Below are 25,414 nucleotides of genomic sequence, written 5' to 3' on the forward strand. Positions count from 1 at the left end.
TCTGTCAGTTTTCTCACTCCATTTGGTGCTTGGCTGAGTTCTTTATCTCTTCATTTGATGTTTTAGGGTTTCAGGATTGTTGTTTTCTCTGTTTGGCTTAGTTTTTCAGATCTTTGCTGTGGAGGGACGGCGTGGTGCTTCTGCCTAGAATGCCGTTTTGCTGGAAGTCGTCACATCTGATCTTTTTTGTGAGTTAGAATTTTGTTGCACATTTTTTCTCCAGCTCTGTTTGGGACCCTCTATAGTGACCTGTGTCAGAGCAGTCGGTGGTGATAGCTGGGCACTGTCCAGTTATACTGTACTCAGTCTGGTGGAGGTTGTGGTAGATGTGGTCCATTAGTCCTTTGGACTAATCTTTCCCTTGTATGTTTAGTTTTCTTCATTCTCCCTTGTTCCCAAAGGGGTGAGACCAGTGGAGTATCTTAGATGGCCACTCACAGGCTTTTAAGACCCCAGACACTACTCACGAAAGTAGTATGTAGAACATTTTCTTTATAAACTGTGTTTTGCTAATTGAGCTAGATGTTCCCTGAGACCATGGCCCCCACAGCCCTCAGCCCAGCAATTCAGTCTCTCAGGGAGTTTGGATGTGTCTATGGAGCTTCTGTAACGTTGCCTTGTACACTTGTGCTGGCTTCCCTACGTGAAAGTAATATTTTATTCTTCTGTTTTCTATGTTACAAAACCAAACAAACCAAACCCACTGCTGTCGAGTTGATTCTGACTTATAGCGACCCTATAGGACAGAGTAGAACTGTCCCATAGGGTTTCCAAGGCCATGAATCTTAAAAGTAGCAGACTGCCATATCTTTCTCCTACGGAACAGCTGGTGGGTTCGAACTGCTGACCTTTTGGTTAACAGCTGAGTGCTTAACCCACCAGAGCTCCTACGTCTATGTAACAAGGACCTCAAAATTAGTAAAAATTCTGTATGTTGGGAGGGTGAAAGGGAAGGATGGAGAAGGATCTGATATTTATTGAGGCTGCCATGTGCCACAACAATCTGTGAGGTGGGGAGTTTTACCCTCATTTTACATGGAAGAAACTTGTAGCTCAGAGAAGTCCTGCAGTTGGTAAGTAGCTCACCTGGGTCTCAAATGTGCACCTGCTTGCCAAACCCTGTCTTCTTCCACCCCCACCCCTCCGCATTACCTTTAAACTCAATTCCTACATTGACCTGCCTCCCTTTGTGAGCCTCACATTCATAATTTTAGGATGTTTCAGTATTTGCTTCTTACAGTTTTCCATAGAGCTTTGGCTCAACTCTCCCCACTAGGGCTGAGCTAGAGCCTCAGATATCCAGAGCATTCATGATCCTCATGGAAGAAAATCACGTTGAAATACCTTGACACCCGGACGCTCCTACTTAATGATGTTAATGGCCTAAATGAGACCCAGATGTCATCAGGATTCATGAGTCTGAGAATACTAATGGGACTGCATTATTGCCAGCAAGCACAAAACATCTATTCTTGTGCCATTCTGCCAAGCAGAACTTCTGGTATTTTGTGCAAAGCCTCAGGAGCTCCAAGTCTTTCTGATGTCTCTTACAGGGTACTTCACTGGTCAGTCTGACAATTCCATCTACTTTTGAGCAGGTTATTCTTTTTTCTCTGCTCTGGCCAGTTGAAGAAGCTGCTTGGAGGAAGTTCATCATTCCACTGTTAATGGAACGCTTTGTGAATCATCACCTATGTGCCAGAGTGCTGTGCTTGATGGGTCCTAGAGATGCTGGTCTTCAGGAGATCCAAAAGAAACTTGTCCCCAGTGGGAACAGAGCTGTCCTCTGTACTTTGGCCTAGGACCCAGCCCCTTCGGGGAGCAGAGTGCTCCCAGGTCCAAGTAGGAAAATGACTCTTATATCCACTACTCCACAGTTTGTTTACTGCCTTTTGACTTTCCCTAATTTGTCCAGAATCCACAAAATCCCTCCAGGAAATACTGTATCCTATGAGCTCTTATTCCTCTACACATAGGACCTCAAAGTCTGTCCAAGGGCCCGAGGAGGAGGGAGCAACATCATTCTCTACCTACAGGCTACCACCATAACAACAATAAAAAGACTCCCTCTACTGTCCCTCCCCAGTTGCAAAACAGAAGCCCCAGAAGATATGTTGTTGTGTGCTGTCAAGTTGATTTCAACTCATAGTGACCCTATAGGGCAGAGTAAAACTTCCCCATAGGGTTTCCCAGGCTGAAATTTTCATGGGAGCAGATTGCCAGGACTTTTCTCCCTGTGAGCGGCTGGTGGGTTCAAACCATAGACCTTTTGGTTAGCAGCCGATGCTTAACCACTGTGCCACCAGGGCTCCTTTCTAGAACATACAGTGGCTATAAATAGTCCCTGATGAGAAGTAGGAAACCCTGGTGGCTTAGTGGTTAAGTGCTATGGCTGCTAACCAAAAGGTCTGCAGTTCAAATCCACCGTGTGCTCCTTTGAAACTCTATGTGGCAGTTCTACTCTGTTCTATAGGGTCGCCATGAGTTGGAATCAGCTTGATGGCAACGGGTTTTTTTGTTTTGTTTCTTGGTGTGAAGTGTAGGGGTGGGGAGACATGTTGCCCATACCTGTAATGTCTGGGCCTCAGCTCAGCCATCCCCCATGCCATCTTACACAAATGAAAGAGGAGATTCTACACTTGAATTGAGAAATCCAGCATATTCTGTACCATCAGTGAAAGGTTCAGGCTGGACTGCATGGAGCTTTAATGTTGTTCTCAGATGTGTTTGGTTGACTAGACTAGTGTGGCTGGTTGCATTCTCTGCTACGCAGGCTGTGTCTAGGATGCCCCTGATCAGCTGCATATAGAGTTGTGGTGGGAGACCCTAGAACATTTGGATATACACTGGTTTTGGCACGCAGTTATCTCAGGTCCCAGACCATGAGTTCCCAGATTTTTGCTGGAGGAAGTGGCTCTAAAGTGTGTTGAACTTACCCTGTCCTTGAAGGTCTGGGCAGGAGAAGAAGGCAAATGTAGTGTGGGAAGGAACGCCCAGCGAATGGAGGAGAGAGAGGAAGTGACCGATTAGGCCCCACGGTGGTAGAAGGCAGCTCCCAGATCTGCCAGGCAAGACCCTGAGATTTGCCACTGGGGACCCTTTGACTTAAAAACAAGTGTTCTCAGGATTTCAAGCACTGTTGATATAGGCATAGGTGTGACTGGTTTGTGAATCTTTTTTATTTTTCTCCTTTGTTTCTTTGTACCATTACATCTGAAATTTGGTGTCTGTTCCTATTTGACAGAGTATCTTAAAGATTTCAGTGCCTCTGCAGAATCCCCCAGCCTCGTTTGGCCCCTTTGGAGTGCCAAAAGCTCCTGTTGTGCACTGTCCTGTGGGAATAAAAATCAGCTCCTTTTCATGAGTGTTCAGGCTGCTACTTTATTTACCTGCGGAAGATTTAGGCTCGTCTTGCTGTCCAAACTGCAAGCATGTCTGGCGTGTGAGTGTGGGGAGGTGTGAAGTGGTGGTGGAGGACAAATTTTATTTTTCATTGGCACCTACCCAGTGTTGGGTTGCCTGGTGTCATATGTGTCAGTCTGTGGCAAGGTGCCATTTAATATAACACGACATTAGGTAAAGACAGTGTGACTAAACTCACACCTCAGAAACCACAGCAGCGATGTAGTAGCCGCTCACCTGGGCTTCGGACCTGTGCTAGTGGAGATGAGGTCACACTTCAAGGCTATTTATAGCTTTGAGTGCCAGGGTGAAAATGAAAAAAAAAAAAAAAAGCAGACCTGCAATTTCCAAAAATAGTTATCATTGTGCTTCTGACCAGTAAGCAAAAGAAAACAACAGTATATACTTAAGCTTTTGCATTCTGCTTTTGCTGACACTACCAGGGTTCATTTTCTTGAAGAGCGTTAGAAATGTTTTGTAGTCTCAGGTTATTCTTAGATTTGTTTGTCAGGCTCTACAAACAAACCCACAACACTGGAACTTTGGCAAATGGCTCAGTCCAGGAGATCTAAATCCTGACTCAGTGCTCCAAGTTCTGTGTTTTGGGCAAGGAGTGGCATTAAAATGTCTTTTTGCTCTCAAATGTTTTGAAACAAACTCTGGAGAAAAAAAAAATCTGTGTTTGGAAGGAAAACTTGGAAGCCAGCTGGTTTTGTATGTGTGATAGAACGAAATGCTTATAGATTCGCTTTAAAAAATGAAGCCTCGGAACTTGAAGCTTGACAACCCTGGGACCATTTGATAAATGCTGATGGTTTTGCAGAGCCACACATTCCTTTCCTTTCCTTTTCACATTTATTTCTTTAAAAGACATAACAGAGCCTGAACTTTGAATGGGCCTGGCTGCTTTTGCTGAAGAGAGGAAAATTCTCGAAAGAGAACCTTGTGAGTGCTTTAACTCTCTTGTCAGGTGGGTGCAATCACACTAAGGATTTTAAGCTGTAAAGTCGCGTGCTTTGTGCGCTGGTTTGCAGTCCTGTTTGTGCATCTGTCTGTGAGTTGATTGTTTGATGTGTTGTTTCAAGCCAGTGCATGTTGGGTAGAGTACCCTTTGGTGTTTTGATTTGTTCCCTAATTGTTTAGAAATGTCCTCATTAAAGGACAAAGTAAACACGGTTTCAGGTGTTGTGCTGAAGGCAGGAATTGTGGGGTGGTAGGAGGGGAACGGGAGATGGGAGAACCCACGTGGCCCTTCTTTTAGATGAAAGCCCATCCCAGAAACAAAGGCTGTTGGAATACAAAAAGCTCTTTGTACACTGAGCACGTCTGCTGTTATGGATGAACCCTCTCCAATGGCTGCTATCAAACTTGTCATGTTTTATTCATGAGTTGTGGTGTGCCTGGATGAAATAAGAAAAGCAAAGCTCCAAATCATAATTACGGCATAAGAAAGATAAAATAGTTATTATTGTGACATTTTTGAAGAATTTTTAATTCTCTCCAATAATTCACTGGGAAAAGTTGCATGGAACGAGTGAGTGTGTGGCCTGTATTTATGCTGGTTGGGGCTCCTGGGCTCGGTTACACCAGAACCCACACTGACAGACTGATGCATATAGTGAATAAGAGCATGATTAAGGAGAGGCCTACAGCAGTAGTTATACATAAATAGAAATGCTGACAGGCGTCTTTGCATTTATCATGCTCATATTATTACTCTGTGGTTGGTCAAAGTATTGCATTCTCATTTTTTAAAAAAATTTTTTGTCTTTTTTAAAAAAATAAACATGGGGTCTGGATTGTTTGATACACCTGCTCTGGGGGCAGGGGACATTTTGGGGAATAGTGGCAGGAAAAGCCCACTTCCAAAGTGTACCGACATCCCACAGATGTTGTGGGACAGCAATGAAAGATTTAAGAAAGATGCTCACCCTTTTGGTTTATGTCGTGAATTGGAAAAGTGAGCGGAGGCACTTTTTAAAAAGGATATATCAACGTCATTGCAAAAAAGAAGGCCAAGTGTTGTTTTAATAGGCTTCCTCTGATGACACAGGGCTTAAAAAACAGTTGTTATTGAGTTCATTGTGACTCATGGCGACCTCATATGTTTCAGAGTAAAACTGTGCTCCATAGAGTTTTCAATGGCTGGTTTTTCAGAAGTAAATCGCCAGGTCTTTCTTCCGAGGCCTTTAGGTGGACTAGAATCGTGAGCGTGTTAACCATGTGCACTGCCCAGGGACTCTGACAGAGGGCTAAATTGATACTGATTTACTGACTAATTCATTCAGAGACACCTGTCTACCCACATCATCCTATGGCCTCTCCCATATTTAGTCCAAATTATTAATGGATTCACTCAGTATTTGTTTTCGTCATATTGACATTCATCCACCCGTTCACAGCGCTAGATTATATTTGAGAAAGGTGGGGAAGGAGAGCCTTCCCATCACAGCATTGCCTGTGCCCATGGTGTTGACAGTGACCTGGAACTCAAGCAAGGAGAAGGTGAGAATGACAAACATTTTTAAATCTGTTCGTATAGATGATCGTATGCAGATCCTGGGATGTAAGTATCATTATGATTATTAACCATTTTATGGAGGAGAAATGAGCTTCCTGGGTGGTACAAATGGTTTGTGCTCAACTACTAACCTTAAGGTTGGCAGGTCAAATCCACCCAGTGGTGCCATGGAAGAAGGGCCTGGTGATCTTCTGTAAAGATTACAGCCAAGAAAACCCTATGGAGCAGTTTTACTCTGTAACACATAGGGTCACCATGAGTAGGAATTGACTTGATGGCAATGAGTTTGGTTTTTTGTTTTTTTATAAAGGAGAAATTGAGGCTCCAAGGGATTAAATGACTTGTCAATGTCACTCAGACCCTAGGATTGACAGCGAATTCCAGACTATGGAGTCCCTGGGTGGTGCAGATGGTTAACACACTCAGCTACTAACTGAGAGGTTGGAGGTTCAAGTTCACACAGAGGTGGCTTGGAAGAAGGGCCTGGTGATAGACTTTTGAAAAATCATCCATTAAAAACCCTATGGAGCACATTTCTGCTGTGACACACATGGGGTCGCCATGCACCAGAATCGACTTGATGACAACTGGTTTTATGGCACCATAGGCTTGAGGAAATATGGTTTGTTGATTGGGAGGGTGGTGGATAACACTGGGGGCTAACCAACGTGCTGGAGGCTGTGTCTTACCTGGAGCCAGCACCTGAACAAGACCAGGTCCTTGGCGTGACTGCGAGTCACAATCCTTTGGGACACATAAATACGTAAATACTGATGCCTGGGCGCCACCCCAGACCAGTTTTTTCTGAGTCTCTGGGGATGAGGCACAGGCACTGTATTTTTAAAATTCTACGCAGGTGATTCTGATGCATAGTGATTGCTGAGAACCCTAAGCTGGAGGGAGCTGGAAGGAAGAAAAGGTGAGGTCTTGAACCTGGTTCCACAGAAGACAAGGTCCAAAATTGCTGAAGAATCTAGAAATGAAATGTGGGTACTTGTTGATCAAAATCCCCAATCCAAGGGTACAGGAATTGGGAGCTACTGTTTAAATTGAAGTGAGGCAGGTCCAGGACAAATCATAATGCTATTGTATACCATAGGTTTTATACTTGCTTGGTGGGTTCAGGCAGAACCTACAGGAGTCTCAAAAAGGCTGAGATTTGTGGGTTCATACAGGTTCAGAGTGGGTGACTAAGGGGAACTCATAATTATTCATTTGTCCACCGTTCCTCCCATATTATTCAATACCTGCCCTTCGTGCCGTGTGGCATTGGGCACTGGAGCACAATGAGGAGCTCCATGTAGCCTCACACCAGGATAAGCTCAAAGGAAGAAAAGACCCGGGAATGTGGGCAGAGTCTCAAGGAGCTACCTTTCAGCTGAAGCCTGAATGGTGAACAGGAGGTAGCAGGAGCCCACTGGGGAAAGTGTGTTCCACACAGAGGAACAGCCTAACCTGAGGCCATGAGATGAGCCTGGAGAGGTAACAGGATCCCCTTGTGCAGGGTTTTGTAGCTCTCATTGTTGTTGTTGTGTGCCACTGAGTTGATAGTGACCTTGTAGGACGGAGTAGAACTGCCCCATAGAGTTTCCAAGGTTGTAATCTTTATGGAAGCAGAGTGCCACATCTTCCTCCTGCACTCTGCAGGTGAGTTCCAACTGCCAACCTTTTGGTTAGCAGCCGAGCACTTTTAACCACTGTACCACCAGGGCTCCTTGTGGGTCTCATTAGGAGGTTGGATTTTATCTTATAGGCAATAGGAGCCATTGAAGGATTTTGAGCATGGGAGTGATTTGTGTGGTGGTGGTGTGATAGAAGATTGTTCCAGGTGCTGTGAGTTCATGGAGTGCTGCACCCAGCCCACTCAAGGGAGTGAGGAAGACACAGGAAACATCTCTGTATTCAAAAACTGATGTGAAGGAAGATCTTACCCTGGGTCTTCTGCCAAAGTCCCAGCACTGGGCTGGATGGCAGCCCTAATGCAGCAGATAGTCCCACGTGAAGTCAGGGATGTGTCTGCTCTGGATGGCAGCCCATGTGAAAGTAGAGAGCAACTGGAAGGGCAAGGCCCTTCCCTCCTAGACATTTATGAGCTACAGGTTTCATTGGAAAGGAGGGACACAGGGTGGATGGTATTTGGGGCTTGATGGGGTTTTCCAGCCAGTCAGCTTTTAGCTGCATGTTTTATATATAAGCTAGTCATAGCATCTTTTTGTTGTTATTTTATTTAGACAAAAGATCTCACCATAATTAAAGAACTGTTTAAACCCATGAGTGTGTGCTTCTACATGCGTGTTGGGGAACAGGGCAAGGTTGGAAAAGCAACTTTCTCGATTCCTACTTTCGATATCTCTTTTTCCAACATGTGATTCTGGAATTTCTACTCTCTCAATCTTTGAGTAAGCGGCGTGAGAAAAGTTTTTTTTTTGAGCCTTTATCTATAAAAGAGCATCTAAAGTTTACTTACATATTTAACAGTCAGCAAGCCTTAACAGAGCCCCAGCCATGCTGCTGTGTGCCAGCCACTGTACGGGGTCCTGGCTGTCCACTCAATCAATCTGTGAATATACTACCTTACATGATAAAAAGGACTTTGCAGATGTGATTAAGTTAAGGATCTTGAGATGGGGAGAGTATCCTGGATCATCCAGATGTGGCCAGTATAATCTGAAGGGTCCTTATAAGAAGGAGACAAGAGGTTCAGACAGACAGAGAAGGCTTTCAGAGAAGAGGGAAGCAGAGAGAATTGAAGATGCTACAGTGCTGGCTTTGAAGTTAGGAGAAGGGACCATGAGCCAAGGAATGCAAACCTAGAAGCTGGAAAAGGCAAGGGAATGGATTATCCCCTGGAGCCTCCAGAGGGAGCGTGGCCCTGCTAACACCTTGGTTTCACCCTAGTGAAACCAATTTCAGACTTCTGAGCTCCAGAACTGTAAAATAGTAAGTATGGGTTGTTTTAAGCCACTAAGTTTGTGATAATTTGTTACAGCAGCAACAGGAAACTAATACAGGCAACTATTTGAGGATTTAAAGTAAGGGATTGAGGTGAGTGATGTTGTTTAAGTTTGCAAATGATTTCCCAGTTGTCTGATTGCTACATAGGGAGAAACAGAGGAGAGAAGGGAAAAGAGAAGAAAAGACCGTAAGTGGAAACGAGATAACAGTTGGTGACTGTTGCAATAGTTTAGTTGAAAGGGTTGGGGGTCTCAGTAGCAGTGGGCTCAGTACTTGCTGATGGACAGATGTGCTCTGAAACACCCTAGCATTTATAGAGCAGGCAGAGAAAAATGATACAGTGAAGGAGTCTAAGCTGTCTTCAGAGGTAGGAGGAAAACCAGAATAACATACAATGCCAAAAAAACCAAACCAAACCCATTGCTGTTGAGTTGATTCCAACTCATAGTGACCCTATAGGACAGAGTAGAACTCTCCCATAGCGTTTCCAAGGTACGCCTGGTGGATTCGAACTGCTGACCTTTTGGTTAGCAGCTGAGCTCTTAACCACAGTGCCACTAGGGCTCTATCTTAGGCTGGGTTCTCTAGAGAAGCAAAACCAGTAAAGCATATATATATATATATATATATCAAGGAAACAGCCCACGTGATTGTAGAGGCTAGAACGTCCCAAGTCTGTGGATCAGGGTAGAGGCCTCTCCCAAGTCATGCAGCTGCAGAAGCTGCTGAGGCCAAGATCGGCAGGTCGGAGAGCGGGGCTCCTGCTCACAGGCTCTGAAGGCTGATGAATTCCAGGATTGGCAGGCAAGACCACAGGGTTTCTCCTGATTCACATAGCTGCAGGGGCTGGCGAACCCAAGATTGGAAGGTCACAGGGCTCCGCTCACAGGCTGTACAGATCGACGAATCCCAAGTTTGGCAAATAAGCTGACAGCTCAAGTCCCAAGAACCGGAGATGAGACGACAGGAGGCAGCCTCAGGATCCAGAGTGAGCAAAAAGCCAGAACGTCTGCTTATATTCAGATGCAGGCCGGACACCCTCAAGGGGACTCCCTTTCATCTGATTGGCTACTCACAGTATATTCAGTCATGGAAGTGATCACATTAAAACACTGAGAATCATGGCCCAGCCAAGTTGACACACAATCTTAACCATCACAGGGTCCATACAATGCCAAGAGGACCGTAAAAGGGAAAAGGAGGGTGACTCTTTGGGTGCTTGTGGAGAGGTCAGTTAAAATGAGGATAGAGAGCTGCCACAGGAGTTGACAGATGTAGGATGTGAGAAGTGTGGGGATGAGTGGTACTGGCTAGTGCATGTAAAAATTCTCGCTAGATGTCTCTCTCCAGACTGAGCCTGTGTTTTTTACCACGGTGTAAGAGGTGTCACAGACCACGCTCTATAATATGTGTTTGAATGGATGAGTGAATGAATCTTGGAGTTGAGAGGAAAAATCACCCTCAGCTGGGGTGCCAGAGCTCGGTGGAGTTAGAGGAGTTAGGCTGGGCCAGGAGAGGTGGGCAGGATTTGGATAGGCATGGAGAAGGAGGCTGGGACTCCAGTTGGGAAGAGCTGAGGTTACAGCCTCAGGGAGCCCTGTGCATGGCTCCAGGTGCCTCCTGGTCCTACACTGAGAAAGCTTATGCTGTAGTCTGGGAGGGAGGGTGCACACGTGAACTAACAACCACTTTTGGGGTGGGTAATTCAGGGAGCTGGAAAGAATATCTATTGTCTAAATCAGATCATCCCCAAATAGAAAAGACTCTTTGGGAACCTACCAGGCTCCCTTTGAAGTGAATTATCATGAAGACACTGTTTAATACACTGAAGAAGTAATTTACTGAAAACTGCCAGTGTTGTTACCCTAGGACATGCAAGGACCAAATTATTTGCAACAATGATCAAAGACCAATTTTCCCCCAAATCAACATTTTTCATTTCTTTTTAAAAGTTTCAGTAAATGGAGATTATGGTTTTAGCCCTTGGTTATGGCTCTTTTTTTGGTGAGGGTGGGGGTGGGAAATTGGTGGAGAAAAAAAGATCTGCCAGCCAGATAGCAGTTGACTTTGAGCTCTAGAGGCCAGGAGCATTTCCAGTGATTTATTTTAAGGGTGATATTAATGTTTAGTATGGTCAGAATGAAATCCCTAAAGAGGAGATCAATTTTCAGAGAGAAGCAGCTAGTCCATAAGAAACCACTCCTGTATCCTTTCTGGACAGATGTATACATTTCTCAGTGCTTCTGTTCAAAGCCCAGAGCTCCAGGTGAATCCTTCCGAGTCTAGAAAGCTTCATTGTCCCTCTTCAGCACAATTGAAAGGCCAGCAATTGCACCGTTTCCCCAAGAACCTGAAAGCCCAGGCACCATGCGGTCAACACAGACAGATAAAAAGTGAGGGAGACCTCCCCAGCAGTGACTCTGGAACTAATTAATTAACAAGGCATGTAATTAGATTAATGCACATGATCAAAGAGCTGATGGTGTGCTTTTTAGGACAGTGGAAATAAAGGAGCTAAGAAGAAAGCATTGTGCTGAAGAGTTCCAAATTACTATTCCTGTCCAAAATATTCCAGACACTTGCAATCACAGAGGAAGGAGCCTTCTCCAGCAGGCCATGGTACGGGTCCTGATGTGTGGTCATTGTCAGGCTTGGGGTGGTGGTGGCAATGAGGGAGTACCTGATTCATTAATTAGCTCCTGCTAGTTTACCTGGGACAAGTGTTACTTTGTGAGGCATTGGTGGTTCAGTGGTAGAATTCTCACCCTCTGTGATGGAGTCCTGGCTAAAGGACCTCATGTGCAGCTACCACCCATCTGTCGATGGAGGCTTGTGTGATTCACTTCTCAAAATCAGCCAGTGAAAACCCTGTGGATCTCAATGGTCCAGTCCATAACTGATCATGGAGATGGCGCAGGAATGGGCAGCATTTTGTTCTGTTGTGCATGGGCTCACCGTGAGTCAGGGACCGACCTGATGTCAGCTAACAGCAGTGCTACTTTTGTGATTTCTCTCTGTTGTCGGAAGGATTCCTTTTGTTTCCCTTCTTCCATAGCATGTGAGACCCTGCTGAACTATTTATATGGTGTAGGTAGTGACCAGGAGCCCTAGTAGTGCAGTGGTTAAGCACTCACCTGGTAACCAAAAGGTAGGCGGTTCAAACCTCCCAGCTGCTGCCTGGGAGAAAGATGTGGCAGTTTGCTTTCCATAAAGATTACAGCTTTGGAGCCCTTTGGTTTCTACTCTGTCCTATAGGGTTGCTATGAGTCAGAATCAGCTGAATGGCAATAGGTTTTTTGGACATAGTAACCAGTCCTGCCCTAATATAATATGCCAGTTATTTCTGGAAGGATCTCCTCTAGCTTTCTCCTCTTCCTCCTCTAGTTCATTTGGAGAGAAAGAAGTTACATACGTTTGAAATTTGCCAAGCCCCCTCACCTTCTGTGATGCATGCTTCTGCATCGAACACCCTCCAACCCCTCCTCGAATTGAGTCATGTACCTCTCCTCTGACCACTGGGACCCCAATCCGGCAGATTTTACCTCTCACCCTCCCCCATTTCCTACTTCTCATGCATTTCTTAACCTTCTTCTGAGATAATTCTGCCCTGTTGGTCCCCAAGTACCAACTGTGTGCAGTTTCTAGGGTGAAATATGGCTGAGGCTACCAAAGTCATTTCTCATTGAGCCTCTGACAGCTTGCTAATTAACATTATTTTGGTCATTGCAGCCAGCGTTGAAGTTGAATCAATTTCCCAGGGGTGGGAAGTCAGACATTAATCCACTAAACCAACTAAATTACTTGTGTGTGAGAGAAGACAATTTCATTAGGAATATTTTCCTGTGGTTTGACATCTAGCTTTGAGGGCCATGGACTTTTAAGAGAACTTTCCAATTTGATGACAGGGGAGCCTGGATTCCTGATAGAGAAGTTATATGATTAAGATACTCCAAGTTAAAAACACGCTTAGAGCTGTTTGCAAATCATAGCGAGAGGATGCTCCTCTGTTTTTGAAGCTGGGAAAAGTAATAGCCAGCACTGTTTCCCATCAGGCTGAAGACAAGTTTATCCAGAAAAGTGTTGCTTTCTATTTCTCTATGCCACAAGTGTCTTTTTGCCCACAGAGCTACAGGAGCTTACCTTTGAAACATTAGTCGTTCACCCTAGTAATTGCTCCATCCTCTAATTTAATGAAAACCCATTAAACGGAAACAATAATTAAAATGAGACATCATCTCTGTAGGAGGTTTGCATATTAAAATCGCTGTGTATTTCAATGCAGGCAGATTTTTATTCTTGAAAAATAGCATTTGAAGCAACATGTAAAAAATGATTTATAATGAATAATCATAAATTAGAGAGCTTAGCAATTGAACATGAGCTGTACTGTTTACTGTTGAATCTGAGTAGATGTGGCAAGGTCAAGGCCAGCACAGCATTTAAAATGTCTCTTTCATGCCTGAGAATTAGGACTGCACAAAAGGGGACTAATTATAATGAGGCCAGCCCACTGCTCCAAACTTTTAAAGCAGGATGGAGATTTTCCCTTGCACGGAACTGGAGCAGTTTAGCATCTCGGAGAAGTGCCCCTCAGGTAGGGGAAGCCTGGCATTGGAGGGGAGCAGAAAAGTCTGTCGGTTGTCTCTTGTCTGGGAACTGGGGAAGCTGTGCAGCAGTATGCAGAAAGAGCTTCAAAGCTGGAGTCACAGGACCTGGTTTCTGCTACTTGCTTGGGCAAGTCATCTTCTACAATCTGGAGTTTCCTTATCTTTGTTGTTAGCTGCCGCTGAGTGGGCCCCTGACTCATGGCAACCCCATGCACAATGGAACAGAACACTGCCTGGTCCTGTGCTATCCCTATATCTGTTGTGGATCAGACCGTTGTGATTCATAGGGTTTTCACTGGCTGATTTTTGAAAGTAGATAGCCAGGCCTTTCTAGTTCGTCTTAGTCTAGAAGCTCCATTGAAACCTTTTCAGCAGTATAGCAGCATACAAGCTTCCATTGACAGATGGAGGTGGCTGCACATGACGTGCGTTGGCTGGGAATTGAACCCAGGTCTCCTGCATGGAAGGTGAGAATTCTACGACTGAACCACACTATTAATTGCCAACTCAGTGGGCGGTTGTGAGTATGAATGCAATCCTGTGTGTGAACACACTTAGCAAATGTTAAAGTTCAGACTTTAGTGTGTAGATTTTCCTTTTTTGTAAAGCTCTTCAGAAATATCCTAAGGAGAGGCAGGATTACTTATAGAGCTCTAGCTGTGTACTAGGCACTTTCCATGTATTGCTTTATTAACGCCTTACAGCAAACCTGAAACATAGGTGTCAGCATGTTACAGAGGAGGCATCTCAAGGATGAAGACGGGAAACTGAGTTATCCAAGGTCTCACAGCTGGGACATGGCAGAGCTGGGATTCAAACACTGGTTTGTCTGAGACGGATGATGCTGAGAGACAGTGGTGCATCATGGCTGGGCTTACACAGATCTGAGTTTGAATTCCAGCCATACTGCTTAGTAGAAAACTTTGTAAGTCTTTGTACTTCATCTATAAAATGGAGGTAGCAATACTGACATCCTTAGGCTACTGTGAGGATTAAATTAGGTAGTATATTTAAAGCCCTTAGTTTGACATCTGGCAGGCAGTAAAAAAACTCAAATGTTTGGGTGTTGGCTAGATGGACCTAGATTGGAGTGACTGGGAGGCCTATAAACTGCTAATTTTTTTTTTTTTTTAAACAAAAGAGAGTTGGAATTGGCTACTAACCATGGCTGGCATCCGTTACCCTGCTGCTTGTTGTCCTCCCACAGCCATACAACCATAAGCTTGGCCTTCACTTCAGCACCAACTACTGTGCCGAGTCTCACATGGCATGGTGGTCACTGGCATAGCCTAGTATTCCAGCCATCTTCTAGGACTTGGGCTGCTCCAACTTTGTTCCAAATAAACTAACAATTGCCACGTGCTTTATATGCGGCAGACACTTTTTTAAGAGCTTGTTGTTGTTGTTAGGTGCCATCAAGTCGGTTCCGACTCATAGTGACCCTGTGTACAACAGAATGAAACACTGCCTGGTCCTGCGCCATCCTCACAAACTTTGCTATGCTTGAGCCCATTGTTGCAGCCACTGTGTCAATCATGTAGCAATTGATTTAGTCTTCATACTATCCCCATGAGGTAGATGCAGTTTTATTCCCATTTTACAGGTGAGGAAACTGATGCACAGAGAGGTTAACTTGCTCAAGGCCACACCACTAAGAGGCATAGCTGGAATTTGAAATGCAGTCTGGCTCCAAGACCCTGAGCTCTTAACCACTACCCTACACTGCCTCCTATCCTAGAAATCAAGTCCCTGATGAGGCATTCTCTAATTCTGCTCCAGGTTATTCCAGAGCTTCGATGTCTCCTGAGCATACCCACTTTCATATGTCTCTGAAATGAGCAAGTTAACAGTTCCCATTCATTTATATCTTTGCCTTCATTACTACACACTGTTAGATCCTGGAAGACAGGAAACACATCTTAGTTTTATGTTCGTGGTATTTGGTCATAGGATTGCTTAATAAAGGTTTTTAAAGTAAACAGTGTATGAGCAAATGGGTAAATGGCTATATGGGTAGTTCCTCGAGGGCAGGGCCAAGGGCTACCCTCTTGCTTTTATTAAGAACCTGGAGAGAATCCCTTGCTGAGAGCAATATTCTTGCTTGCACCTACCAACCTTTTATGTGTGCAGTTTCAAACACAATGTGGTGGGTGGACTCTCAGGGTTCTCAGGCTCTTGACAGTGCAGATTAAAATGACACCTTAAGAAGCTTGACTGCCCGAGATTGCCAGAATATACCTTAGCTCCATCATTTGGAGCTATCGTGTGCATGGGCATGGAGCTGACCAAAGAGAGCTAAAAGCTGTTTTTGTTGAAATCCCCCAGCTGCGCATTCTGGGAGCCAGCTGGTCCTCTCCCTGTCAAGTCCATTCTGACTCATGGCAACCCCACGTATGCAGAGTAGGACTGTGCTGCATAAGGTTTTCAATGGCTCATTTCTTTTGGAAGTAGATCACCAGGCCTTTCATCTGAGGCACCTCTGCGTGGACTTGAACCACTAATCTTTTGGTTAGCATCTGAGTGCTTAACAGTTTGTGCTGCCCAGGGGCGTCTCCATTAAGGAGGGGAGTAATATTCCATGGAAAGCCAGGCTGGTTGAAGTTGGCTAGAAGGAGAATCTGTTCTCATCGATTTAAGGATTCAAAGATAAACAATTAAGTGACTGAAAGCAAGGTGATTGGTACTCATTTTCTTCTTTTATGGGATGCCCTTCTTGTTTCTCCCTGTCTCTATAACGCACTCTTTTATTTTAGCATAAAATGTGTTATTTTTTTCCCTTACAATAATACTCAGAGAAAATTTGGAAAATCCAGGAATATGGAAAGAAGAAACATTTCACTCATGTTAGCTCCCAGTTGCTAACATTTTGATTGAAGACCATACCTATCTTTCTGCTATGCATCATTAAACCAGAAAAACCAAACCCACTGCTGTTGAGTTGATTCTGACTCATAGTGTCCCTATCAGACAGAGTAGAACTGCAAATTTAAAATTTTAAATTTAAAAGTAGAAGCTGTAAATTTTTACGGAAGCAGACTGCCACATCTTTCTCCTGCAGAGAGCCTTGAACCACCCACCTTTTGGTTAGCAGCTGAGCACTTTAACCACTGTGCAACTAGGGCTCCGATGCATCACTAAGTACATTTTATATATAGTTGATATGATGCTATACATGCAATTTTGTACCTGTTTGACATTATTTCCTAGGCATTTTCTATGTCATTTCAGTACCTTTGGTATCATCGTGTTATCACACATCATTTTCCATTGGGTGTGTATACCATAATTGACTTTACCATTCTCTGCTGTTGGATAGCTTTTTTTTTGCTTGACAGTGCAGTCTTAATCATATTAAAAAAAAAATCTTTTCACCAGCCCTTTCGTTTTTGTTCCCCTGTCTTGTGATTCAGGTAGAGTTGGCATCCATCTCTTTTTATTCTCAAGCTTTCAACTGAGATGGGGTGGAGGGGTGAGGACGGAGGGGGAGATTTTATCACTGGCAGGTTACAGAGGCAGTGAGGAGGCACCCTAAAGAGAAGGAGTGCTTACAGTTTGTTAGTTTCTTAGTGACAGAGGGGGTGAGTTGATTTCCTTACTGGTATTTTCAAACGTTTATAAAAAGAGCTTAGCTGCCTTACAGCGCCTACCTAATTAGTAAAATTATGGGGGCACGGGAATCTCTTTTGATTGAGTCACATAGTAATTACAAAAAATTAATACCATGTGTCACAGGATTCCTTCGGCTTAGTCCCCTCGTGGAGGAGTTGGGTATGCTCCGTTGGCTTTATTATTCCTTGGGTGGTTCATTATTTTAATGTGCTTTTTCTCAGCAGGTTGGGGTTATATTTGAGTGTCTCCAGTAAACCTCCTTCTTATATTGTGTTCCAGACTTTGGAGTCAAGATATAATTTATTAATGTAACAAACATTTGTTGAGGGCCTACCGTGTGCCAGGCACTGGGCTAGGTGCTGAGTATATATCAGTAAACAATTCCTCATGGAATTTACAGTCTATTGGGCAAGGTAGCCATTAATAAAATAATTACACACACAAAGCCCCAACTGCAATTAAGTGCAATGAGGAAGAAATACAGTGAATCTGAGCTGGTCTGGTGTGGTCAGAGAAAGCTGGCCTGAAGGAGTAGCAATTCAGTTGATACTCAAAGGGTGGGACAAGAAGGATAGAGGAGAGAGGTCACTGCAGATGGAAATGCGCTGAGGTGGGAAGGAACATGACCCTGAGAAGAAGGGAACGGAGGCTTTGTGGCTGGCGTGCAGGAGGGAAGGGAAGTGGGAGAAGGGAATGGGAAGAGGATGAAGACGCAAGCAGGGCACCAGGTGAATGCCACGGGGTGTCATGATTGATTCTGTGGGCAAGAGTCAGTTCTGCCTTCATTCACTTGCCTGTGGCTCTTCGCAAGCTATGCAACTTCTCTCTGCCGTAGTTTTCTTACCTGTAAAATGGGGATGTTGACATCTACCTCATAGGGGATGTACACATAGATCATTCTTTCATTTATTCAATAAATATTTCCTGTTTTAGTCTGGGTTCTCTAGAGAAGCAAAACCAGCAAAGTGTATAAAAATATATAGAGAGAAATTTATATCAAGGAAACGGCTCATGTGATTGTAGAGGCTGGGATGTCCCAAGTCCGTGGATCAGAATAGAGGCTTCTCTTTATTCATATAGCTGTAGGGGCTGGTGAACCCAGGGTCAGCAGGTTGGAGAGCAGGGCTCGTGCTCACAGGCTGTGAAGATCAAGGAATCCCAAGATTGGCAGATAAGCTGACAGCTCAAGTCCCAAGAACTGGAGGTCAGACAAAAAGGAGGCAGCCGCAAGATCCACAGCGAGCAAAAAAGCCAGAACATCTGCTTATATTCGGATGAAGGCCACACCCCCAAGGAAATTCCCTTTGAACTGATTGGCTACTCACAGCAGATTCTATCATGGGAGTGATCACATATAAACACTGAGAATTGTGGCCCAGCCAAGCTGATATACAGTTTTAACCATCGCATTTACTAAGTGAATACAAAGTGCCAGGCACTGGATATATGATGATGATATTTGTATTTTCCACAAATGCCGAGCACTGAGATCGCACAAATTGGCAGATAGCAGATACAGCACAGTTAAGAGCGTAGCTTTTGGAACCAGCCTGATTGGCTAGGAACTCAGCTCTATGGCTTCCTAGCCAAGTGGCCTTTAGAAGATTATTTACAGTTTGTTAAGACTTAGTTTTCTCGTCTGTAGAGTAGCAATATAATGCCTACGTCCTAGAGCTTTTGTAAGTAAGACGGTATGTACAAAGCAGTTAGCCCTGTGCTGGGTATTGTAATAAGCTATAACACATGTTTACTTTTCATCATTTTGGCTTCTGGAGTTAATGGGAGTTTAATGGAATGTTATTGTGAACTTGTTAGTGGAGATAGAAATCCCTTACACATTATCTGGGGGTCTCCTGGTGTCCCCACTACTTCCTGCTTGTGATTTCTGCTTCTTTGAAAGCTGCTTGGATCAATAACATCTGATGTTCTCAAAGAAGGGCCACAGGACTTAACCGCAGGACACATGCCTCCCTGCCTCCCCACAGCATGAATTGCTGTGTGGACGTTTGGCGGTTCTCGATTGGCAAATTTCCTCTCCTCCCAGACATGAAAAGCCAACTGCTATTTCACATTAACAAATGTTGCTTTACCTTTGGGGGCCAGTCTTACCACAAGCTTAAGTGGGACTCGGGCAGGAAGCACGTGCCATGTCTGTATCAGGAGTTGGCCATGTTTTGAGGGTTTCTGGGTAAATGCTGTAATTATGAAGATGTTACCTACTTTAACCATCGCTCAGGGCTGAGGTGGGCTGCCCTGCTGGGTTTGTTTTTTAATGTTTCTGGCTGCTGCTCCTTCTGCTACCTCAGTTCACCTGGTGGGTCAGTGGGGATCTTGCCTGTTGCTCTGTTTTGTGCTAATCTGGTGCCCCTTGGCCAGTCAGGGGCCTGAGAATTCCCTCCAATATTAGGTTGAGTAGATGCTTTCTCTGTTGGACTTTTAGTGAGAGAGATGCTTGCAGAGAAAGAAAAATGTTAGGATAATGTAAAACACGTGGGTGTTCACATACACGCAGCAATCCTGCAATGAATGTACTCTTTTCCCTCTTTCTCCTGTCTGGTGAATGCTTATTCATCTCTTTAGGCTCAAGTTCAGTGATGCTTCCTCTGTGGAGTCATTGCCAACCCCCTCCCTCCTTTGTGCACTCTCCTACACTGTACAGGTTGTCACCAGGAAACTGTCTTGCTTATGTGTCTGTCCTTGAGGGCAGAAACTACTTTTATATTTGTTTCTCCCATGCCCAGCACGGTACTTCGCACAGAGGAAGCACCGACAAGTGTTTGACAAGAAAATTCACCACCATCCTGATTGTGTAAGTCAGGAAAAGGGAAATGAAATTTTGTCTGTATTAGGCAGAGAACAGTCTGTGAATGCCGTCATGTAATTTCTTTCCATCCCTTCTCTCCACTCACCTCCCTTCACCCAACATTTTTTTTTTTATATTGATGTTTAATCATCATATTAGCTTTTTCTGTCTTTCTTTAAAAATGACTGGGTAGAACCTTTTCATCCTAGGAAAGAATAAGCACTTGACACTTGCTGCTGAGTTAGCACTTAACTAGATCATGTAAAATCTCTGAGTGTTTAGAACAACATTCTTTTTCTTTCTTTTTTAATGGAAAATTTCACCTAAATGGTTGTTGTGAAGGAAATTACCTTGATGCAATGGAAGCCCCTAAGAACACTTCCAGAGGTCACAAAACAGAAAGCCTCACAGACCAAATTCAGATGTTTGAATCATGTGGCTTATGAACTCAATTTGAAATATCCAGGAAGAAGCGGGGGAAAGAGATGGAGCAGGTTAACACACTTAGGATAGGGTGCAAACCAGGTGGAAGAACAGTACCACCTGATTCCTGGGTTGTGCATTATGTTTATATCTAGTCTCTTTCTGCTGCATCAGCCCTCCCCGTTGAAGATGTGGTTACTGCGACCGGAGCTGAGATTGAACAAAAGGGGGTTCAGCAGATAGGGAGTGCCTGGAGCCAACATGCTTGCTTTATTGGAGACTACTCCTGGCCATAAATGTAGTTTACCAGTTAATTTGTTGAGCAGTGATGAGTTTCATCAGCATTTCTCAGGGATACTGCATGTGGGGCCAAAATGGGATGGTAATGGGTGTCAGCGATGAGTGTTGGATTTAGGGATGACATAAACCGTCATTCTGAAGGTGGTACGATCCGTACATTATGACTTGGTCCTCCCACCCCATTCTATTTTTAAGTTACACTCTTATTCAATCCTTTTTTTCTGTATTTAACACACTTAATGTTCCATTTATTTGATTGTGTTTAACATGTTTCACAGGTTCCTAACTTGCTGTCTATATTTAACACTTCTTATGAGTTTTATTCATCCCACTTGTTTTTCTTCTTCTCTCTAGCAGAATTGAATATTCTCAAATAATACAGCAAACACACATTATCATGATTGAATATGGGAGTATGATATTCACTATAGGTTCTCATTAATTGGTTTTCATTGGTTGCTTTTCTAACTCTGGAGAAAAAACAGGTTGCTACAAAGTAGGTGACATATCACTATTTTCAGTAATTGACAATTCTGTGTTTGATGTTGATTTGGAAAGTCAGCAGAGGAGACAAATTATAGAGTCTGGGTGTTGGAGAGCTTGAAAACACCTTCAGCGCTCTCTTATGCTGTGTGGCTAGCAGCACAGTAGAAAGATTAACAGAAACAAAGTATCGGACCCAGTGAGGCATTTGGAGATCGTATAGTTCAATCCCCTCAATTTTCAGATGTAGAATGTGAGACTGAGAGAGGTAAAGTGTCTTAGCCAAGGTCACAGAGCTAGTTATTGGTGAAACCCAGAGAGTCCTCAGTCTCTTGGAACCTGGTCCAGTGTTCTTGCCTCTGTGTTGTAAGAAGTGGAATTACTTCCTTGTGTTCCTTTAGCTGCTAAATTACGGTAAACATTTACTTGAAATGGCTTTTCTGAAAATGCCAATGCACATAGTGTCCGTGTATCAAAAGACGTTTCTTACATTTCACTCTGGTGAGTGCTAATGGGGTCTCTTTATTTCAATGTGCCAATCATTTATAAAGAGAAATGAGAAAAGCTGGCATAAAATATGTTCAGTTTTCTAGGAGAGTGGATGACTAGAAGGGTGGTTGGAGTGGATCGGACGGTGAGGTGAGGTTTCCTATAAAGAGGAGGTGCTGATTGGCACCGAACATCATTTTCTTTAGTTTGATAGCCTCTGGCATTTGAGAAATATGCATTTATCTCCTAGTTGCCCAATTGGCATCATACTGTTTTCTAACTGTAACATTTATGGTTACTTGAGCTAACAGTATAAGTGAGAACAATAAATGACACATATATTAATTAATAAATATTTTTTGGACAGCTGTTTTATGCCAGGCAGTAAGAACTGGGGATGCAACTATGAATAACCAAGTATGCCTGTCCCCATGGAGCTTACATTCTAGAGAGAAAGACAGGAAGTAAGAAACATGAAACCAGATTGTGATAAGTGCTATAAGGAAATAATAACTGATAATGATGCGTCTACTGTGATAAGTGATATAGAGAAAGTAACCAGGGTGCTGTGCTGGAGAGAGATTAATGGAGAGACTGCTTTGGGGAAAGTGGCCAGGAGGTTGCATTAAATGAGAGTGAAGGAGGAGAAGGTGGCAGGTATGTGAAGACATGGGAGAAGAGCACTCTGGGCAGTGGGAGGAGCACAGAGGCCCTGACATGGGAATGGGCTTCGTGTGTTCCTTTGGTAGCCTAGGAGGAGAGTATGGAATCGGGTGGAAGGGGTAGGCAGGAGTAAGTTTGTGTGTGACCTTGCAGGCCATGCTAAAGAGTCTGGACTTTATCCTAGGAGCAATGGGAGCCATTGGAGGGTTTTAAGTAGGAGACCGAAATGATTCTGGTTTATGCTTTTAAAAGATTACTTGGTCTGCTGTTTGGAGAATAGAGAAAAGAAGGCAGTATGGGAGCAGGGAGACCAGTTAGAAACCTATTGGAGTTGCCTAGGGAGAGAAGATGGTGGCTTAGACAAGAGTTACAAGAGTGGAGTTGGGAAGAAGTAGATGCATTCCATACATTGGAGCCCCCATGACTTGCTCTTGGATTGAATATGGAGAGTGGAGAAAAGGAAGGAATCAAAGACAGTTTGTTTCTATGTTTTTGGCTTGAAGAACTGGGTGGTGCCATTTACCAAGACTGGGAACTCCAGGAGAAAATAGGGGGCTGGGGGTGGGGAGAAATCAAGAGCTCTGTTGTGGGCATATACAGTTTGAAATGCTTATTAGATATTCATATGGAGATATTACGTAGGCAATTGAATATATGAATCTGTTATTTAAGGGAGAGGTTGGGGTTGGAGATACAAATTTGGGGGTCATCAGCCGTGGAGCTGAATAATATCACCCAGGGAGAATTAAGTGAGAACTGAGGTTACCCCAACCTGATATTCATATCCCTTTCCTCCATTTGAATTCACAGCAGGCGTTGCTGATTAATCATTGCCTTCTCTTCATTGAGCCCAAACCTCAGAGTCTTTCTGAAATGAGTGCTCCAGGCAGCCACTACCAATCAGTTGTTTCCTAATTGATGAGTATAAAAGAAAAATAAGTTATTTTTGACTAAAGTAAACATATAAGTTAATTTCAAGGGAAGAAGGTTTTTCTGGTGCTGAATTGTAGGTGGAATTTATAGTGAGAATCTCTGCCTAATAGTAATGATAATAAAAATAATGCTAAGAAACATTTGCTAGTTTTTACAAAGTGTTTTTTTCATACATTTAATAGATTTTGAAAATCATCCTGAAAATTTTTGGCCTGGTTTTGTAGAAGGTAAAGAAGCATTCTTTAAGTGGCTATCTCTTATCTCAGCCCGTGACAAAAGCTGACAGCATGCCACTTAACAGTAAAGTAGTGAAAGCCTTTCTTTGGGCAGAAAAGTGAATGTTGTCCAGGTGCGTTTTATGGTGGTAGAGTGCTCTGCCTGGGTTGGGCGCCTCCATGGTAGAGGACCATCCTTGCTTCATGCCATCCATAGCCTACACTTTTACAGCTGAGAAAGACTTTCATGCCCCCCGCCCCCACCTTTTTTTCTTGTGCTGCAAACTTGAAAGAGCAATCCATAGAATTATAGGACGTTAAACTGGAAAGGCCCTTAAAGATCACCAAATCCTCCCCATCATTTTGCAGATGAGAAGACTGAGGTCCAAGGTCAAGAATTCAAGGGTTTTGTTTTGTTAGAAAACACTCTTTGGGATGATATGCTTCAAGGTCCATCTCCAAGTCTGTGATGTTTCTTGGGCAGTGCAGCCTTTGAAGTTCTGTCTTTTCAAAGGCTCTTCTTCATGCAGCCCTGGAGAAATAACCAAGTAGTTACCCTACAATCAGAGGAGGTGTCCTGGGTGTGAGAGGAGGCCACTGAACATGGCTTTGGTGTTCATTTATCATTCTCTGAAGAGTTTTCTCTAACTCTGCTCCCTCGATGCCGCCTTTCTGGTGCCAGGAAGTATAAACCAAAACCAAGTCCATTGCTATCGAGTTGATCTGAGGCCAAGATGTATAGTGTAACCTAATGAAATAATACCCAGTTTATCATAACAAGAGTGAGTCTGAGTTTGAAGTGATGGATGTCTTTCATTATGGGAATGTTGGAGACAGAAAGATTCCTTTCCAGGAGGGGGATTACTGGACTCACACCCCCTAGCCCTGCTCGATTGACCTCAGCTTTAATGAATATTTCGTGAGGAAGGTCCTCCGTTGCATGTTTCCAGAGAAATTCCAGGTACACTTTATGGATCACGAGCACGCCTTGTATTTATTCTTGAAGCAAAGGCAGACTTGTCTGGCATTATTAGCACTAGTAAATCTCTACTGGGTACAAGGCAAGGACAGAATTCCTTAGATGCATTGTGGGGAGAAGGAAACTTAGTCCATAGGAAAAGTGAAATTCAGCCTGCTGAGTGGCATTGGGGTCTTGCTAAACCCAAGATTCTTTGAATTTAGGACCCCATTTATCTGACTGCCTCTCACCTTATTTACAGCAACTTAATCTGTTTGCAGCAGCCTGAATTGCTCAGTGTCCTGCCAAAATTTCTGTCAGAAAATCACTGGCTGGTCCATTGTAAACTTGTCAAAGTGACTAGTGGGCATGGTGACAGAGATGGCATTTCTGGGTTTTGCATTGAATGAATGCAGCCGTGTGGCATGCTGGATGACTCCTGAAAGTGAAAACTATTGACAGGAGGGGAAAATGAAAGATGTAATCTGAATCCTTTGGATGTGGAAGTTTTAACTGTGGATCTTTTCTCTTCTTCTTTTTTATGTTCCTTCTCCTCCTTCTGTATTTCTTCTCTTTTCTTCTCCTCCTTCTTGCTCGTTGCTTCTCCTCTTCCTCCCATCCTGTTTCTCCTGCTCTTCCTTCTTTCTAGATATAGAAAGAGAGATTCATGCAACCCCTCATGTGAGCGAGAAATTAATTCAGCTGTTCCGGAATAAGAGTGAATTCACCTTTCTGGCCACAATACAGCAGAAGCCATCGACTTCAGGAGTGATACTGTCCATTCGAGAACTGGAACGCAGGTAAGAAAGCTCTTTCTGCTTTTGAAAATCCAGATCTACTTAGAGTTAATGACCCCTCTCCCTCCTCCCAAATTCCTTGAAAGTTAGAGATCATAGCTCCATGGAAACATTTAGCTAGCTAAGGCCTTCTAACAAGGTAAATAGTAAAGACATTAAACCCATTCTGTGGTGTCCTTTCACTTTCTTCATGGTGTCCTGTGAAGCATAAAAGTGGTAATTTTGGTGAAGTCCAGTGTATTTTTTTTTTTTTTTT

General features: G+C 43.7%; 1 protein-coding gene across 1 annotated transcript in view; it reads left to right on the forward strand.

Moving 5' to 3' along the window:
- NELL1 (neural EGFL like 1) overlaps positions 1-25,414 on the forward strand; it is a gene marked incomplete at its 3' end in the record, with an annotated part of 870,822 nt that overhangs the window by 73,304 nt on the left and 772,104 nt on the right. Inside the window, exon 3 of the mRNA XM_004369835.2 lies at positions 25,011-25,161. Within this exon, the coding sequence (XP_004369892.1) occupies positions 25,011-25,161 (151 nt within the window). The remainder of the gene's footprint in view (positions 1-25,010; positions 25,162-25,414) is intronic.

This window comes from Trichechus manatus, unplaced genomic scaffold, assembly GCF_000243295.1.
Source record: "Trichechus manatus latirostris isolate Lorelei unplaced genomic scaffold, TriManLat1.0 scaffold00006, whole genome shotgun sequence".
Taxonomy (NCBI): domain Eukaryota; kingdom Metazoa; phylum Chordata; class Mammalia; order Sirenia; family Trichechidae; genus Trichechus; species Trichechus manatus.